Consider the following 19993-nt stretch of genomic DNA (forward strand, 5'->3'; position numbering starts at 1 on the left):
GAGAGTGAGCTGACCCACCTGTGAACTCTAGTCTAGTGGCTCAAAAGATGGAGGATAAATGGGGCAGCAATTTTGGAGAAGTTACTCCACACTGGCCTCCCCTTTCCTTCCCAGTCTTTCCTCATCTGTAAAATGAGGGTCCTTTCCAGCTTTAAGTCCCATCAAACTCAACCATGAATGGTAGGTACTAAGTTGTGCCCATGGGCTGGAGGAATCTAAGTCTCTTGAGGATAGGGTTTCTTTGAGTATCCTTGCATATAGCAGTTGCTTACACAATGTTTCCTAAATCTATTGTTGCATCCAAGTGTGTAGAGCATAGGGCCAAGCACACAGCAAGACCCCTCAAATGCTCACTGAATTAATGTATGAATCATCAGTTGGACTAACAGAACAGGAAAGGTTCTTAATGCTACTCAATATTTGGCCTTTACAAATGAGAGCGCAGGAGGAGAGGAAGAAAGAAAGAGGAAGGGAAGAAGAGAGAGACAGAGACAGAGACAGAAAGAGAGAGCACAAGCACAGCTCTTTACCTGACATTGCTATTCCAGGTGCTCCCACAAGTCAGCAGGTTTATGAGGTCAGCCACCCTAGAAGAGAGGGAGGCAAAAGTTAAACAAGTCACACCAAATCATTAGTTGCCCAACTGTCTAGATGCTTTTGGTGGAGGCCTTCATACGATCACACAGTGCGTGTCTCATCTCTACATTCAGACCCATCCACAGATGATGCATCAGCTTGTGCTCAGGTGCTGGTATAGATGCCAAAACCAATAAGCGAAATATACAATTTGCTTTTCAGACAAACACCAACTTGTGTGTATCTAAATGAAAAAACTCAATCAAATAACATAGGAGACATTGAACACTATTTCTGTTGACCATTTTCCTTTTGTTTCTAGCTCTTTCAGAGATGCCAGCTGCTTACCTTATGACTGGATGGCAGCAATTCATTGTCTCAATAAGGGCATCAATGCTTATCCTGATCCTGATAGTTCTTTCATAAAACTGGCCACAAAGAGCTGTGGTCACAAAACCAAAGGATCATGGATTTAAAGTCAGAAGGAATTCTATGCCAGCAAGCCCAACCCCTCCCCCCTGTCAATTTATAGATGAAGAACCTGAGAATAGAAGAGAGAAGTGGTTTGACAGTCAAAGTCATACAAGGTAGATGTGGCAATTGCAGGATTTGAACCCAAGACCTCTGCCTACAAAGCTAATGCTCTTTCCATTGGCCCACATTGCCTCCGGTCCATACTGAACAGTAAATGGATACAATTCCAGCACAACAACCTAGAACAACACCCAGCACTCAGAAAACGCTTAATATCTGCTTTCTAAATGGACTCTTTGGGATTCAGGATACCTCAAGGAATGGGAAAAAGAACACACCCAACCCAACCCAGAGTACCCTGATACACCTGGCACTTTCTGGTGTTTGCACCACTCCCTCATCCACAATGGTTATCACCTTCCTCCTTGCCTTCCTGGAGGAAAGGGGATTTGATCAAGGCTTTGAAGCTTGCCCATACTACTCTAGCCAGAATGGCTCTTTCTAGTGGAACAACCAGAGCAATAAGTATTTGTCACAACCACTTTTCACTACTGCCTTAGACTATTAACCATTTCTTCCCACATTTACAATTCCCTCAAGTACTCTACTGAGGGAAACTCTATATAGAATGGGTTCTCCCTAAGTGGGGTTCAGTAGGAAAACACCTGCTATGATGTACAACTACATTTTTAGATATGGAGCACTTACTATGTGCCAGGCATAGTGCAAAGCACTGGAGATACAAAAAGAGGCAAACAGCCCTTGCCGTCAAGAAGTTTGCAATCTAACCATATACAGGACACACAGGAAATAAGTAACAGAAGGAAGGCACTAGAATTAAGAGGAATTGGGAAAGGCTTCCTATAAAAGACAGGAATTTAGTTGAGGCTTAAAGGAAGCCAGGGAGGACAGTAGGCAGAATTGAGGAAGGAGGGCATTTTAACCATGAGGAACAATCAAAGAAAATGCCTGGAGCTGGGCGCCCAGAAGATCAGCGATAAAGGGAAAGAACTCATACCAAAATATTTTTAGCAGTTCTTTTTGTAGTGGCAAAGAAATGGAAACTGAGGTGTCCATTACTTGGGGAATGGCTAAACAAGCTGTGGTATCTATTATCAGCAAAGCAAGTTACCAAGATAACCCCAAGGGACTCATGATGAAAATACTATCCACAGCCAAAGAAAGAACTGCTAGAGTCTGAGCACAGTTCAAAGCATGCCCATCTTCCACTTTACTTATTTCATGAGATCTTTATTGTATGTGTGATCTGTGTTTTTATCATGACATGAACAATATGAGATTACGTGCTGCATGCAAGTACGGGTATAATCTATGGCAGACTAGAAAGATCCTTATATACAGTTTCATGAAAGGCAGTTTCAAGATCTGTGATTAGAAGTCAGCAGAGAGTTTGGGGCAGGATCTGAGAATTATAGAGATGATAATTAAATCCATGGAAGCTGATGAGATCACCAAGTAAAGTAGTATAGAGGGAGAAGAGAAGAGGGTCCAGGAAAGTTTGAGGGCAAGCCCTGGAAGATGACAGAGAAGTGATCAGATAGGTAAAAGGAGAACCAGGAGAGAGGGGTTTCCCAAAAACCTAGAGAGAAGAGAGTATCAAGGAGGAAAGGGTGACCAACAGTGTCAAAGTTATGAAGAGGTCAAGGAGAATGAGAATCAGTAGTAGTTCAATAAAAGTTTTCCTTTTTAAGTAAGAAATTCAATTTAAAAGACATCACCAGGGGGGCAGCTGGGTAGCTCAGTGGATTGAGAGCCAGGCCTAGAGACGGGAGGTCCTAGGTTCCAATCTGGCCTCAGACACTTCCAAGCTGTGTGACCCTGGGCAAGTCACTTGACCCCCATTGCCTACCCTTGCCACTCTTCTGCCTTGGAGCCAATACACAGTATTGACTCCAAGGTAAGGGCCTAAAAATAAATAAATAAAATAAAGGCCAACCCCCGCATTTCTGACACAATTATTAAGACATGCTGCTGTAGTCCCTTCATACCTCTATCTTAAGACAGAAGAGGTGGCCTCCTGACACTCCTGAATCATATTAAAAATGTGGAAATATTTAAACAAATAAATAACAACACAGGTAATGTTAATATGTGGCTTTCTAAATGAATATGCAGCCTGCAAAGATCCTTATGTAGTTTAGTGGTCCTGTTTCTGAGTTTGACACATAAAAGAATTGAGCCCCAGAAGGAAGGAATCAGGTTAGGCTACCTGGTGGAAAAGACTCAGGGTTTTCAATGACCCCATGCTGTTCACTACAAATGCTGGTGTTAAACACATGGAATTTCATCCAGGAAACTATGTGACTGTGCATCATGGAATACCATGATCTCAGAATTCAAATCACAGACCATCATCCCAAGAGGAAGGGAAATATACAAAGTAGGTGGATGCTGGCTATTTTATATCACAAACAATGCCTGGAGCAAGAGAAGATATGAAAAGGATGAAATACAGTCCTGAACTGGCACAAAGGAGAACAGACGGGGGAATCTTGGAGTTGGGCTGGTACTCAGGAAAGGAAGGGCTCAGGTGCACTAGGGACATCTTGAATCTTAAGATTTCTGGAAAGGTGCAGACAAGAAGCACGCCAAGTGTCCATCCTGTAGAGCTCAAGGATCCATTGATATGGTACAATCAATTTCACTCAATAATGGAATTTTTCTCATATATTAAATTCACTGAATGGATCTGACAGAGTGGACCTGTAATATCATTAGTATATAGAACACAAAGGTGAAGAAAATAGTAGTAGCAATAATGATTATGATAGGTAATGTTTATAAAGTGTTTCCTATGCCAGGCACTGTACTAAGAGATGGGAGATACAAAGAAAGGCTGTTCTCAAGGAGCCCCCAGAAGAGAGACAACATGCAAACAACTATGTACGAAGATGACTTAGATACAGAAATAAGGGGAGTAGGAAAGGCTTCCTGAAGAAGGTAGAATTGTAACTGGACTTGAAGGAAGCCAAGGAGGTTATGAGGTAAAGAAGGAGAGCATTCCAGGTAGGGCAGACAGCCAGAGTTGGAGCATATTGTACAAGGAAACACAGTTAACAACACCACATAATGAGCAAGGAGTGCTTCAGTTTCTTTGGATGGTGCTTGCTTTAGAACAGTCTATATTCACACTCACAAAGCTACCTGATTAAGTTACTGTTCATAATAATACAATCTTCCAATTCTGTATCCCCTTAACAAGGCTTTCCTCACAATCAATCACCCTTTGAGAAGATTAGTCATATACTTTCACCCCCATTTTACAGATAAGAAAATTGTAACCTTAACTGATGCCACCAACAAAAGAATGGTTAGAAAGGCAAATTCTTTGGGAGAAGATGATTATTTTAAGTTTCCTGTCTAAGATTAGAAATACCTTAAATCACATAGATAATCCTAATTTAAGCTTTCTGGTTGAGATATAACTATTTAAAATCAGAATTAGAAACCTAACTTTCCCATGGATAGAACTCACTAATGAAGATTTTCTCATTTATTATTCTTATATGACTAAGAAGTCATTAACAGTAAATTGATATTTACTGAAAATCCCCTATATACCAGGTTTTGTGTAAGGTAGGGAACAAAAATATAAGACAAGATTTTTTTTTTTACAAAAATATAAGACAAGATTTTTTTTTTTACAAAAAAATAAGACAAGAACTATAACTAGGACATGCAATTAGAACTCTGTCTCCAAATACCAGAGGGTACTAACAGCATAAAGTACTTTAACAGGCAGAAAAAGTGAATATAATGTCTAGTTAGCAATAATAGCTAACAATAACTAGCATTTATATAGTACTTTAAGGTTTGTAAAATGCTTTAGAAATCTCTCACTTGATGCTCACAACGGTGGGAGATAGGTGCTTTTATCCCCATTTTTATTAATGATGACACGAAGTGAAACAGAGGAGGTTAAGTGACTTGCCCAGGGTCACACAACTAATACATATCTGAGACCAGATTTGAACTCATTTGAACTGGAGTCTTCCTGATTCTGGATCCAGTGCTGTATCCATCTTAGCTGCCTCTTCTTACTAGAGGTTACTTTCTCCTTGTAGACCTCTTCCCTGCTCCGTCCCCTACTCTATGTCTCATACTCCAGGACAACATTTATATTAAATTGGGTGTGAATTCAATTCTACTGGCCTATCAAGCTGTTTCTCCCAACAAAATAATCCAATTAATACCTCCATGTCTTTGTATATGCCTGAAATGCACTCCTTCCCCAATCATACCTCTCAGAATCCTTTGTTTCTTTCAAGGCTCAAATCATGGACCACTGTTCACATAAGTCCTTTCCTAATCCCTTCCCAGTACTAATAGACTAAAATTCTTTCCATTAAGTTTGCACTAACTGCTTGGTATGCATGATACATCACTGCAGTAAAATGTATGGTCCCTAAGGGCAAAGATTATTTTCTTTTTCTTTGTATCTTCCATGCTTAACACAGACTCTGATGTATATCACTGAATAAATATCTGGTGATGAAAATAGTCAATGTTAAAAGAATTGTGAAAAAACAGGCACACGAATGCATTGTTGGTGGAGCTGTTATGTACAACCATAATGAAAAGCAAGGGATTTAGAAATATGCAGTCTCCCTGCCCTTTGACCCAAAGACTCCATTGTATGCCTTAAGGCTGTAATTTACTCTGTACCATTCTATGTTAAGCTCTGAGGATACAAAGACAAGCAAGATAGTATCTGCCCTCAAAGAAGCTTATATTCTAAAGGGGGAAAGATACTCCCCATAGCACTTCATTATACAAGTAGTGCACCAGGGGAGTGGAACACTGAATATATGTCAGATTTTCTTTTCATTGGTAGTTGATTTAATGATTTTTCCCCCTCTTTATCTTTTTTCCTTCTTTATTATAAAGAATAGTTCTTTGGGAGAGGGTTAGGGGAGGGATACAGTGGGAAACAAAGGTGATATAAAAACAAACATATCAATGAAAATTTATTTAAAAAATATTTGTTTACAATTTAAAAAAATTTATTGAACTGAATTAAACCTTTATCTGTTAAGCTTCTGGGTTCTGTAGCAATCTTCTCCTTTTTTACTGATGTGCAATCTAGTCCCTGAATTATCCAGCATTTGCAGTACAGGCTTGAAATGATTTAAAGCTAGAAGGGACTTCACAGATCAGCTACTCCAACTCCTTTGTCTTCATAGATGCAGAAACTCAGGTCCCAAGAGAGGAAGGGCCTTGTCCATGGTCACATGACCTGGGTTTAACACCAGGTCCTCTCACTCCAAATCCAGTATGCTAGTCATCTCCTTTGTCATGGGAATCACAACCAGGGCTTTAGAGATATGAGAAATAAAGTAATGGTTCTCTCATCTGATCACACTGCTGGTGAAGCATCTTCCCAAACTAGGAACCACAAAGGGTCCTCAATTTGAAATGCTACTCAGCCTAACACACTGCTTTGTGGGAAGTGGCTGAATCTAACAGCTAAATCGGAATCATTACTGAAGACTTTGAGCTCATCATAGACTTTGGGAAGTGTAATTAACACAGAAACGGTTGTATGGTACCTAGATTTATATGCTAATCATCATCATTATCTACATTTGCATGGCACTTGAAAGTCTGCAAAGAGTTTACCTCACAAAAATCCTATAAGAAATGATAGTACAAGTACTATTTTCCCCATTTTACGAGAAGAAAACTAATTGTCTTAGAAATTAAATGCCCTGCCCATGTTCACACAGCTAGCAAGTTCTAACAATGATCCAAATTTATGTCTTTTATTTTTATTTTGGGATTTCCAGGTGTTCCATAACAATACAAAAAGTCAATCATAGTTTACATAAAAAGTCATCACATCAGGATTTTCGAGATTTAAAAACAAGGTAATGGATCTTCTATGTCATCATTTGGCTAGGGCCCCCAATTTGAAATACTATGCAATACAAGTTCCATTCAGCCAGCCATGGACTTTAACATTTATCCAGGTGAAATTAGCCAGTAGTCTAAGCAATTTCATAAAAGTAACATGAGAGAAGATGTTCTGAATCCATACTGAATTTTTGTCTTTAGTGACAAATAGTTAGATTATAAAAAAGAGACAGCAAGAGAATTGCCTATGTGGGACCACCTCAGGGCAGCCAGCACTGGGGGAAAGAAATGGAAAGTCTCTTGGCTACCTGGGAGATTTGGGGTTGGATAGGGCTGCATTATGATGAAAAGAGAAAGAAGTGGGAAAGAAAAAAAAAATTAAAGCAAATTAGAATATTGGCTATCTGCCTAACTATCTTTGATTAAAGAATAACACCGATCCTCCAAGATGCCTCTGAACACCTCAAAACGATGATTGAGGTCCTGTCTGGTGTGAATCTTATATTTGGTCCCCAGGGCCCCATCAGGGGATGCTATCCCATAGAAGACTCTTTGAATGCGAGAATGCACCAGAGCCATAGCGCACATCACACAAGGCTCACTTGTGATATAAAGCTCATAGCCAGTACAGATATAGGGTAACTCATCATCCCTGGATTCAAGTTTTCTTATTGTCCCAGCTCGGATAGATTTTGAGGTTGATGGGTCTCTGTTCCCCAAAGGTGAGACAGTACAAGCAGGGTAAGATTTAAAATTATATGTGCCCCTCCCCTGCCCTTGGGCAACAAGGTCTATACAAACCATTGTGGCATGTAGCAATGGATTTGAGGCACTTCTACAATCATGGCCTATAGCAAGAACAGTTTCTGTAGCTGGGTCAACAACTACTGCCCCAATCGGCTTCATCCCCTTTTCTGCTCCTTGCTGGGCTGCCCAGATAGCTTGCTCCATGTAAGCCTGCATCTTCACCTTTTCTTCCTTCGAGAAGAGGTCCCCTGTGAGGGCGCTGGTGACATGTTTGTCTTCATGAAAGGCTGTAGGCCAATAGAACTTGGCTTCCTCAAACTGCATCCTAGTCAAAGGAGGATGGGCAGGTACATGAACAAGAAAGGGTTCCCCTAGGCCATGGCAGTCTATTTGTTTATTGGGTAGGAGATCTGAAAGCGTCTGCAAGTCTTCTGCCTTCTCTTTCCCAGGCCTTGCTAAACAAATCAGCATTTCCAATGGGTGAGGACTGGCCTTATCAGTGCATGCTCGGACCCTTTTGAGATGCTGCTGGCCCTCTAATGGGTACACAGATGATATCTCCTTCACCAAACGAGAAGTCTTTTTCTTGTCTAAGATAGGTACTGCATATGCCAAGACCAGCTCAACTCCCTGAGACTGCTGGTCTGAAAGCACTGGGAGGATCTGCCAAGGAATTGGGTTGTGTTCCATTACCGACCCATTCTCTCCACCATGATCCCCTGGGCACAGGACACGGTCCATCTTCTTCACCAAGAGAGTAGGCCGCAAAGACTGACTGTAGGAGACAGAGATTGGAGGAGAGCAACATCTGTCAATGGGAGGGAGACAGCAGGTAGGCTATAAGCCACAATTACGTGGAGAGACAGTGTTGCAAAGAGGAGAGAATACTGGACATGAAGTCAGGAAGACCTGGGTTCAAATCCCACTTCTGACACTAATTATGTAAAAGGGATTATGGGCAAGTCAATTCACCTCTCTGAGCTTCAGTTTCCTCATCTGTAAAATAAAGATGGCAATACCTATAGTCCCCCAAGATGTTGAGAAGCTCAACTGAGAAAATGTAGGCAGGGGGCTCTGTACACTGCTACACACACATATCATTGCTATATTTAATTGGTCCAAGAAAAAACAGCATCCTTTGTGACTGATTACATTCTATTACATGCAGTTTATTGTAAAGTCTTTGTTGGCTTCATATGAGTGAGGGGTTTGCTCACTGATGATGCCAAAGCAACATCCCAGAGTCAGACCTACATCCTAGTCCTGGCCTTGCCATTAGGTCTTGGTATGATCCCATTTAATCAAAATCCATCCTTGAGTTTCTTTGCCTGCAAAATGAGAAAGTTGGATTAAATGAGCTCTAGGATCCCTTGCAACCCTGAAACAGAGACTTAATATCACGCAGTCATATCTACGTAGGACCGTAGCTGAGGTTCTTAGCAGTCATCTTGTCTGATAACCTCCTTTATAGATCATAGTTTAGAGTTGGGAGAGAATATGAAGGCCCAACCTGGGACAAAGCTAAGAAGTGTCATAAAGAGGAGGGTTTGAACTCTGGTTTCTCTGACTCCAAGCCAGTGTCCTCCCCACTCTGCACAGCCTTACCACTTAACAGCTTGTTTCCTCCTTGTTTGGAATTTATCTTTAAGCATCTCTTTGAATTTCCCTCTAGAACTCACAACCTGATTCTTCTCAGACAATACTACCATGGTAATACTTGTTCCTGGAATTAATATTGTTACTGTCACCCATGGATCAGATAACCTACATATTGCTCAACAATCTATAGTGATTGTCTTTCACCTCTAAGATAAAATACAGATGACTTGGCCTGACAGGAAAAGGCTTCTACAATCTAGTCTTTGCCTATGTTTCTAATTGCTCTGTTATATGTGTCCTTTATTCCACCCACATTGGCCTACAACTGTTCCTCAGACTTAATATTCCATTCCCTATCTCTATGCCTTTTGCCCAGGCTGCCTCCCAGATCTAGAACATCTCATTCTCTTAGAACCTCTAACTTCCTTCAGGGCACAGCTCTAGTGCTACCTGTTTATTTAAAGCCTTTGCTGATTCACCTCCCCCTTTATCAGTGCTTTCTCCTTCCTCAAATTCCCTTGTCTGTGCACATTTAGAAATCCAACAGAAGAATGTCTGCTCCCTATGCTGTTTTTGTATCTTCAGTGCCTATGGGAACTGTACCTTATAACAAGTATGCACTAAAGAGTTTACTAAATTAAACTGATACTTGGCATGGTCTCTAAAATTATTCTTATGGAAACATGGGAGAAATGTGAACTATACGATTAGGTAAATCAAAACTAGCTGAATGGCGAGTCCTAAAGAGACATCATTAATGATTCAATATCAACTTGGACAGTTCTTAGTGGGGTGTCCCAGGAACTTTGCCTGGCCCTTTACTGTTTCAAATTTTTTTTTCCAATGACTTGGACAAAGGCAGTCTTCAACAGAGCTGGAGAGCCAGCTAATGTAGGAGATCAGAAGTGTCAAGGAGATTAAGAGAAAAATGACAAAGGCTGAAAGGAGAAATAGGCCCTCTGAGACACTCACTGTTGGGGTAAGGGGGTGCTTGCCAGTGGTTTGGTCTAGCCATTCTAGAAAGCAGTTTGAATCAACTGTGCATAGCCTGTGACCTAGGGATACCACTCCCAAGCCTATATTACAAGGAGATCAATCAAAGAAAATGGGAAAACATGGACAAAAATCTGTATAGCAGCAAAGAACTGGCAACTAAAGAGGTGACCATCAACTGAGAAATGAATGAACAAATTATGGTACATGATTGTAATGGAAAATTACTCTGTTATGTATGAGAAAGGATAAAAGGGGATGGTTTCAGAGAAACTTGGGAAGGTCTGAATGAGCTGATGCAAGGGAAGCGAACAGAACCAGGAGAACAATTTATATAGTAACGACAGTACTACAACAGTAAATCATTTTAAAAGACCAAACTCTGATCAATGCACGAGTCAACTGATTTCAGAAGCCTGATAATGAAGTTTCTATTTTTTTTAATTTAATAATTTTTATTTTTTAGAAAAGTTAACATGGTTACATGATTCATGCTCTTACTTTCCCCTTCACCCCCCGACTCCCCTCCCCCCATAGCCGATGCACATTTCCACTGGTTTTAACATGTGTCATTGAGATGAAGTTTCTTGACAGAAAAGGCAACTCAAGACACAGAATGAAACATGCTTTTTTTTTTTGCATATGGCCAATTCATGAATTTATTTTGCTTGACCATACAAATTTGCCACAAGGGTATTTTCTTATTTAATTGTGAGGGAAGTAGAAGAGAGAAAAATAAATGCCTGTTAATTGGAAAGAAATTAGTTTAATTTTAAAAAATCAATCTACTCAGGTTAAATTAAAAGTTGACAAGATAGGGAGCAAGTAGGATGGGGAAGGACCTCTGGGTCAGTCATAACAACTGGCTTCAAGTACTGAAGGGCTATCTATGGGAGAGGGATAAGAATCATTCTGTTTGGCTTCAGAGGGCAGAACCAGGAGCAATGGGTAGAACCTTTAAAAAAAAAAAAAAGCATTTTTTTTTTTTGAGATAGCTGAGGGGAAGGAATACTTGGGAAAATTTTAGTGATATAAAAAAAATAAACAAAAGACAGAACTAAAAATGTATTTTTTTTTTTAAGGACGACTTGGATAATAGGTATCATCAAAGTTAGATAGCAGGCTAAGAAACTTGAACTACTTAAAAGCATGAATCATATACTTTTGCCCAGCCTGCGCATGGACCCCAGAAGTGATTCAGTCCCACCTCTTCATTTCATTTCATAAAGAATTCCTCATGAAATCTAGAGGATGCAGATAACTTGGTGATGGTCATACAGCTTCTAGTTACCTGCCTCTTTCTATCACCCCATGCTGGGCTATTACTCTGGGTTTCTAAAAAAATCTGTATTTGACTCTAGCAACACTGAAAACCCCATGAAATGCATGACCCAACATCTGGCCAGTGTGGTCCAAGGCTAATAATAGGTACTCTGGCAGCTGAACTTAAGTGGAGTATGTGCATCATTGGTCGAAGGGGTCCCTTCTGAAAGGCAGGAATTGCAAAAAATAATCAACCTTTCCTTTTTCTTTCTGTTATTTTTAGTTCACCAGAAGAGAATACTCATTTCTTTCCAAAGCAACAATAGACACAAGGCCAGCCCTCACTTCTTACTTACAGCCTTTGTAAAATGCTAGGGTAGGCTAATTATTAAGCAATATATTTTCCCCAGCTTTATTTCGCATTACTCCTTCAAATGTTTTGAGTTCTGGTCAAACTGGATGATTCATGGTTCCTTTATTTCATCATGCCCTCTAATCTCCATGAACTCCATAGTCCCATTCATTCCCCAAACCTGGAATACGCTTCTTCCCTCCTAATTCTAATTGTATCCTGTTGGAATCCTAGTGTTCAGATTTTTCTACTGTATTTGTTTTACTTCTGAAGTCCTGGAACCCAAGGTATCTTGCAATATAAGAGCCTACCAATACTTAGTGCACCAGAGAAGGGACAAGTAGAAGATAACTTTATCACTTCAAACTAAACAAATACATTTAAAAATAAGTCATTCCTTTAAAAGACTGCCTGCCCTTTGACCCAGCCATACCACTGCTGGGTTTGTATCCCAAAGAGATCATAAGGAAAAAGACTTGTGCAAAAATATTTATAGCCACACTCTTTGTAGTGGCAAAAAATAGGAAAATGAGGGGATGCCCTTCGATTGGGGAATGGCTAAACAAATTGTGGTATCTGTTGGTGATGGAATACTATTGTGCTCAAAGGAATAATGAACTGGAGGATTTCACTGGAATGACCTCCAGGAATTTATGAAGAGCAAAAGGAGCAGAAGCAGGAGAACCTTATACACAAATATTGATACTCTGTGGCAAAATCAAATGTAACAGACTTTTCTACTAGCAGCAATGCAATGATCCAGGATAATCTAGAGGGATTTTTAAGAATGAACGCTATCCACTTCCAGAGAAAGAACTGTGGGAGCAGAAATGCAGAAGAAAAACATATGATCAATCACATGGTTCGATGGGGATACAATTGGGGTTTTGATGGTAAAAGATCACTCTATTGCAGATATGAATAATATGGAAATAGGTTCTGAACAATGATACACGGATAACCCAGTGGAACTGCTTGTCAGTTCAGGGAAAGGGGAGGGGGTGGGGTGGAAATCATGAATCATGTAACCATGGAAAAAATACCCTAACTAAATAAATAAAATTTAAAATAAGTCATTCAATCTGGAGAGAAAGGGAAAACCTTTTCTTGGGATCTTATACCACACAACACAAACTGCTTAACTGTCTTAAGGCTGGCAAATGGGGATTGTTGGTCAAGCTGCATTTACCAAGGGACAACCTTACAAGAGGTTCTCCTTCCACCCTACACACACATCCCATAGCAGAACAGGTGATGAGATCAGTGATTTGGGAACCGGGGAGCTGGATTTTAGGCCCTCAGATCTAGAGCTTTGAGCAATGATGGCTGGGACCAGACCTGGCCTGGTCCAGTCTGGGAGGCTTTGATTTTAAGGTCCCCCTGGCCCTCTCCCTGTGGCTTCTCAATCTGCTTTTAGGGTTGTACCAAGGCAAGCCATTAAATATAACACAAAGAGACCTTGGTGAGTACTACATCAGGTCAGTTTTGCCAGTCTGGAATAGAGATCTAGATTCTGTATGGCTTGGTTTTATGCTTACTCCAGCTGATCAATATAAGGATTATGTAATCACTATCCAATCAATACCCAAGGGTGTTTGTGCCAATATGCTAATATACTGACAAAGGGCCTACAGATGGCTCCTATACATTTGGTAAACTACTTATGGCAAGTTTGTCTGGCTATTTTATATTAAGCAAAGGGTTTTCAACATCCATGTCATCCTGGCCTGACCAATATCTGGTTATCACAACTCATGCAAACAAGTTGCTTATATCCTCAAAGTGCTTGGTGTCTCCGATTATTAAAAATTCAAGATGGAGTCCCTCATGCCAAGAGTGCTCCTACCACACTTTGACTTCCATGCCTTACTATATTGCTTTACTTGGTCATCTCCAGGTGAAAATGACCTCTCCTTTCCCCTTATATTACATTCTGCTTATACACATACTTATTTCTCTATGTATTTCATTCTCCCCATAGAAGTATGATTTTAATGAATGCAGAGACTATAATTTTTTCATCTCTAGTATCTAGAATACTGGGTCCTACACACAAACTAGATCAAGAGCACTTAATGCTGGCTGAAGTAAATAAAAAACCAATGATAAGTCTAAAAATGTTCTGTAAGAGACTCACAACACAATTTAAAATCATCTTTAAGGTTAGTGATTAATCAACATGCATTTAGCAAATACTTAGTTATGTCTCAACCCTATTAAGTACTGAGGTGTGAGAGGCCCAATCCATCTTCAAGGAGCTTACAGTCCATTAAAGAGACATAATAAACATACAAAACAACCTGGAAAACATCAAGGTAAAATGCCATGAAGTGTTAAAATGTTCTGGAAATTCAGAACAGAGGGAGAGCTATAATGGGGAGGCCTGTGGGAGGGACTTATGCTGCTTTAAGGTCTATAACTCATGCTTTCCTTACAATATGGTGATTTGGGACCACCCACTCCCCTTTTCAGAGGATGAAGCAAGTCTGGAGGCAAAAAATGGCCTGTCTCTTCCCTAGTTATTGAGTTAAAAAGTATCAAAGCCCAAATATAAACTCAGATCTCTAGATCACTGAGCTAGGCCTTGTAAGATGGCTAATGAACACAGCCATAGATGAAATTAAGTACAGTTTATCAGACAGTGATTCTCTCTGGTCTGAGCAGAATGAAGGGTACCTATTAGCGAGTTATAGGCAAGAAGGCTGGAGAGGCTAGGCAGTCATGAAAAGGAATCTGTCAAAGTGAAAATGTACCTCCCTACCTTATTTGCAGAAGTGGGGAAGCAAAGGTGTGGGACATCTCGTGCACCTGGTTAGATTCAGTGGTTGATGTACAGAACTACTTTCTTTCCCTTTTTTATTATTATAAGGCTGGGGGGAATGGGAGAAAAGGGATATATCTGGAAATTAAAGTAATATAGAAACAAAAAATATTAATATTAATTTTCAAAAGAAAATCAAAGATTTCATAGCTTTAAAACAGCTTGCTTTGGGCAGCTAGGTGGCCCAGTGGACAAGAGGGCCAGGCCTGGAGAAAGGAGGTTCTGAGTTCAAATCTGCCCCCCAGATACTTCCTAAGCAAGTGACCCTGGGCAAGTCACTTAACTCTAATTACTTACTTCTCTTATGCCTTGGAACTAATACTTTGTATTTATTCTAAGACAGATGATAAGGGTCTTAAAAACAAAACAACCAACCTGCTCACCAACTCAGCCCATGAGCATTCTAGCATTTCCTTAAAAAAGCAGATATAATTTAAATGCTAGCTACCAGACTCTTGGGCCATCTCAAAGGAAGTCAGTCACCAGTCCAGTTTTCACTCAGTAAACCTTGAAGTGGCTCCAAAATGAATTCATAATATTGTTTTAAATGGTAATTTGACTTGATAGTGCAATTAATAAGTAGTTTGTATGACTGCCTGAGAACCTGTCACTTCTAACATTGTTTCTATGGGAAAACAGATTCCAATTTCCAAGGAGCAGGCTGAGCACACTCTGTGGAGCTGTGATACTCTGATATGGATTTACCTCATAGCTTTCCCAAAGCCACCCCTCACAGAAGTAGACAGACTTTAGGAAGAGGTTATCATCTACATTAGACTGACAAGGGGCCTGAAGCCAAGATGTTTGAGCCTAAATCACAAAGGTTCTTGGATCACAGGATTTAGAGCTGAAGGTTGCTGCTCAGAGACCTCGTAATCCAACCCCCTCATATCTCAAAGGAGGAAACTGTGCCCTAGAGAGTTTGAGACTAAGTCATACCAATAATAAACAACAAAGTCAGAAATTAGACGGAGATCTCAAACTACAAATGTAGGGCTCTTACCACCATACCACACACCAACCAACCCGTGAAAGAAGAGTTTTTGCCCTGCATGCAACAGAATGATATGTGGGAACCTAAATGATGTGGAAACAATTTCCCAAGAACCCCAGGATGAAGGCACAGAATTGTGTTACTCTTGTTAATTGGCTTCCTCCCAGGAATGTAGAAAGTACTTATTGCCTCTCCCATCCCCCAAAATGAACAGAAAGGCCATCTCAGAAGACAGAGGAAAATAGATCCACTGTTGTTGCTTTCTCATTACCATTCTGGGAAGCCTGATTTTGTTAGCTTTTTAAATTTGAACATAACTCAGATTAGTTGTGTATGTTATCAAGTGAGGAGACAATGGAAAGGAAAAGAGTTCTTTCACCCAGAATGAAACCTACCACCACAGAATTGGTTCTGGAGTTGATTTTAATGAACATCATCAATATGGGTGTGAAGCCTGTACTGATCAGCTTTAAAATATCTCTGCTGAGTTTGCTCTTCCTAAACTGATGATCACAAACTGTCACAGCAAACAATGAATGTAACTAAAGTGAGAAAAATATTAGAGAAGGGACCTTAAAGACCTTGTAGTGGGGGGGATGAGGTGAGGTGAAGGAAAAGTCCTTCACCTGACTTTGTTTTTAAAAATATTTTAGGGGGCAGCTGGGTACCTCAGTGGATTGAGAGCCAGGCCTAGAGACGGGAGGTCCTAGGTTCAAATCCGGCCTCAGACACTTCCCAGCTGTGTGACCCTGGGCAAGTCACTTGACCCCCATTGCCTACCCTTACCATTCTTCCTCCTATAAGTCAATACACAGAAGTTAAGGGTTAAAAAAAATATTTTAATAACTATTTCAATATAAGAAGGAAGTAAACAAGTGTTCATTAAGCATCTACTATGTGCCAGGCACTGTACAAAGCAGTTTATAAATATTATTCATTTGACCCTCACAAGTCTAAATAGTGGCTACCATTATTATCTGTATTTTTCTGAAAATAGAGCTAAACAAAGGTTAAGTGACTGGCCTAGGGTAATACAGCTAATTAAGTATCTGAGACCAGATCTGAATTCAGGTCTTCCTGACACCAGACCTAGAGTTTTATCCCCTAGGCCACCTAGAAGTGAATGATTCATTTCCTTTATAATTTTATGCATTTAAAACCATTCTTCTGAGAAGTGGTCTGCTGGTTTCACTAGACTTGCTGAAGGGATTCATGACCCCAAAAAAGGTTAGGAATCTCTGATGTAGTCCCACTCCCTCATTTTACAGATGAGGAAACTGAGACCCAGAAAAAAAAAGTGATCTGCTCAGGGTTACAGTAGTTAGGGCAAAGCCAGGCCTAGAACTCAAGTCTCCTGCTGGCCTCCTGGTCTCTCTCATCAGATTGGATTCAGTCTGGAGTGACAAGCATCCAGAAATATTTGGCAACACCTTAAAGAAAAAAATCCTTTAGGGACAAAACTTTAAAGCCAAGGTTAAGCATATACATAATATAAAAGACCTTTCTGAAGTTTGTCCCATGCAAAGCAGAGCAGCCCCCCATGACATGTCTAGTACCAAAATAACTCTGGGGCAGAGCTTCTCTTTGTCTCAGCACAAGTGAAGATAAATAAAACTGAGCAAAAGTTTGGGGAGTCTTCTGCAGCTGGAGTCTTCAATTTTCTAACCATGACGGCCAACTTCCTGGGCTCATACATTCCCTTTCTCTTTCCTCAACAATATTCTACAGTAGACCACTCCTTTACAGTCATGTAACTGGCAGGCACTTCTAGAAGAGCAAATGCTGCTTTAAAGGTCCTCCTATAGGAAGGCATCTTCTAGACATATTTGAAAATCAATACAAGGTTTTTTGAAAGATGTGAAACAGGGATAACTTTGCTGGATCATATAATGATTATTAACATCAAAGGAAGAGATATTTGAAGGTGTCTACCACTGCTATGGAGGATGACCAGTGGGGTCTACATTGGAAAAGGATTCCTTATAGACATTAAAAAAAAATTCTGGAGGCAGCAAGGTGGCTCAGTAGATTGAGAGCCAGGCCCAGAGATGGGAGGTCCTGGGTTCATATCTGGACTCACACTGTGTTCTGTATTGTGGGCATTGATTGGCTCAGCATCAGTCTGTTTGTTCTCCCATGCTGTGCCCATACGTTCAGCATCTCTCCTTGTCCACTTAACTTATAACATAATGTCACTACTTTGTGGATTTTCACCTATTGCGAGGGTCTCTGGAACATAACTCCTGTGATAGGAGAGGGTTCACTGTACTAGCTACTCTGTGTGCACATGTGTGTGTGTATGTGTGTGTGTGTGTATCCTCTCTCCCTCTCCCTCCCTCCCTCTTTCCCTCTCTCCCTTCCTCCCTCTCTCTCTTTACACACACACACACACACACACACACACACACACACACACACACACACACACACACACACTATATTCTTCTATAATAAAGCTTGTTTCCTGGCAATGGAGTCAGTTTGTGCCATCAATCAAGTCTTTGGATGAGATCTATCACTTTAATCATATCACCTCAGCAAGGCAGTTCACATCTGCCTGCCTCAGTAAACTGGAGAAAACCCAGAATGCCTCCCTTCCAGCACTGTTGTGAAGACAAAAGGAGATCCTATTTGTACATTGCATCACAAACCTGAGAAGGTCATGCCAATGCTAGCGGTTATAATGATTATTTTGAGAAGGGGCTCAATGGCACAAACAAGGAGAAGAAGCCCTACTCTAGATTAGAAGATCCTCTGGATCCCAGATCCCAGGAGTAGAGTTGGAAGGGACTCCAGAAGCTGTTGGGTCCAATTCAAACCAGGAAGTAAAGGCCAAGAGAAAGAATATAACTTGAATGGAGGTACCCAGGCTACATGGGGCTCAACCTAGACTCACCTCCCACTGTGCCTCACCGTATTACACTACCCTTGTAGAGGCATCAGATCTATAATAAGGGAAAACAGACTCACTCCTTTGGACTCCACTCAGCACCTCATTTTGCTCCTCTCTAAATATATTTTCTAAAAATGTTATTCATCTGTGTTTGGGTCTTGTCTCCTAAAGTCTAATGGTTTGTTTCTATATTTCTCCTAGATTCATAGTTCTCTGAACCCATATCATTTGATACATGCTTATGGGAACATGGGGAATGAAAACAGAGATCTGTAACTTTCTTGAAGAGTTGGTCCTGGGGGATCTGTCCACTCACTCAGTGAGACCTTTAAGCTGGCTTTGGCACAATAACAACAGCTTATATAACTAGAGCTCTCTGAAGGTTTACAAAAAGTTTTCCTTACCAAGAACCCTATAAAGTAATAGTACCAATTATTACCTCTATTTTACAGATGAGGAAACTTGTTCTAGGTGATTGATTGCTTTAGGGTTACATGGTCCCTGTCAAAAATCTTAAGTTTTTTTGACTTTGAAGGATCTTTCCATGACAGCACATCTCTGCAATAACACTTGTAATATGACATTATAAACTAAATTCCAGTCTCAGGAGAGCAGAGATTCATAGCACCAAAAATATGGACATTTACAATATCATTAAAACATATCTTTTATGGGGCAGCTAGGTGGCACAATGGATAGAGCACCAGGCCTGAAGTGAGAGGGCCAAGGTTCAAATCTGGCCTCAGATACTTCTTAGACGTGTGATCCCTAACAAGTCAATTAACCCTGTTTGCCAAATCCTTGCCCTTCTGTCTTAGAATTGTTACTAGGGTAGAAGATTAAAAAACAAAACAAAACGAAACTCTTAGAAGCAGATACCTGCCCTTAGTTCCCATTCTGATCTCCCTCCATCATAATGACTCACAATTTCAAGTTTACAAAGTTCATATATCTGTGAATTAAGTAAAGTTTTAATATCCCCTTTTAAAGATGAAGAAAATGAGGTTCAGAGATGAAGTGCCTTGTCTACATAATCATGCACAAATATTAAGTGGCAGCCAGAACTCAAACCCAGATACCCCAACTCTAAATTCAGTACTCCATCTACCAAACTAATCACCCACTGCCTTTCCTTCACTGCATCTGTGTGAATATAGTCGAAAAATTCCAAGCAGATGGTGGTACTTAGATATACAGAAATGTTCCATGAAGAGGAAACAGGTCTCTGATGCCATATGGAAGAAGACTCCTAAGTGGCAGGGATGTAACTCAGGGAATAGGTGTCCTCTATCTTTACCCTAGAGCAAGAATGGGCATCGGTTCTAAAGGGAGGGGAGATAGACACTGCTGCCTTCTGTACTTGTTGGGGCAGGCTTGAAGACTTCTTGTGATGGAGAGCCCATTGCC

At 40.5% G+C, this 19993-nt stretch overlaps 2 protein-coding genes across 2 annotated transcripts in view; both read right to left on the reverse strand.

The window, feature by feature from the left end:
* SCAMP4 (secretory carrier membrane protein 4) overlaps nucleotides 1–19993 on the reverse strand; it is an 82606-nt gene that overhangs the window by 37595 nt on the left and 25018 nt on the right. The window contains exon 3 of the mRNA XM_044658616.1: nucleotides 531–587. Within this exon, the coding sequence (XP_044514551.1) occupies nucleotides 531–537 (7 nt within the window). The 5' untranslated portion in view covers nucleotides 538–587. The remainder of the gene's footprint in view (nucleotides 1–530; nucleotides 588–19993) is intronic.
* ADAT3 (adenosine deaminase tRNA specific 3) lies at nucleotides 7333–8412 on the reverse strand. Its single transcript, XM_044658615.1, has one exon. The coding sequence runs from the start codon at nucleotides 8410–8412 to the stop codon at nucleotides 7333–7335; it is 1080 nt and encodes a 359-aa protein (XP_044514550.1).

This window comes from Gracilinanus agilis, chromosome 1 (assembly GCF_016433145.1).
Source record: "Gracilinanus agilis isolate LMUSP501 chromosome 1, AgileGrace, whole genome shotgun sequence".
Classification (NCBI taxonomy): domain Eukaryota; kingdom Metazoa; phylum Chordata; class Mammalia; order Didelphimorphia; family Didelphidae; genus Gracilinanus; species Gracilinanus agilis.

Excerpts from the sequence above, each read along its gene's own strand:
- ADAT3 (XM_044658615.1), bottom strand. The coding sequence starts at position 8,412 with ATGGACCGTGTCCTGTGCCCAGGGGATCATGGTGGAGAGAATGGGTCG.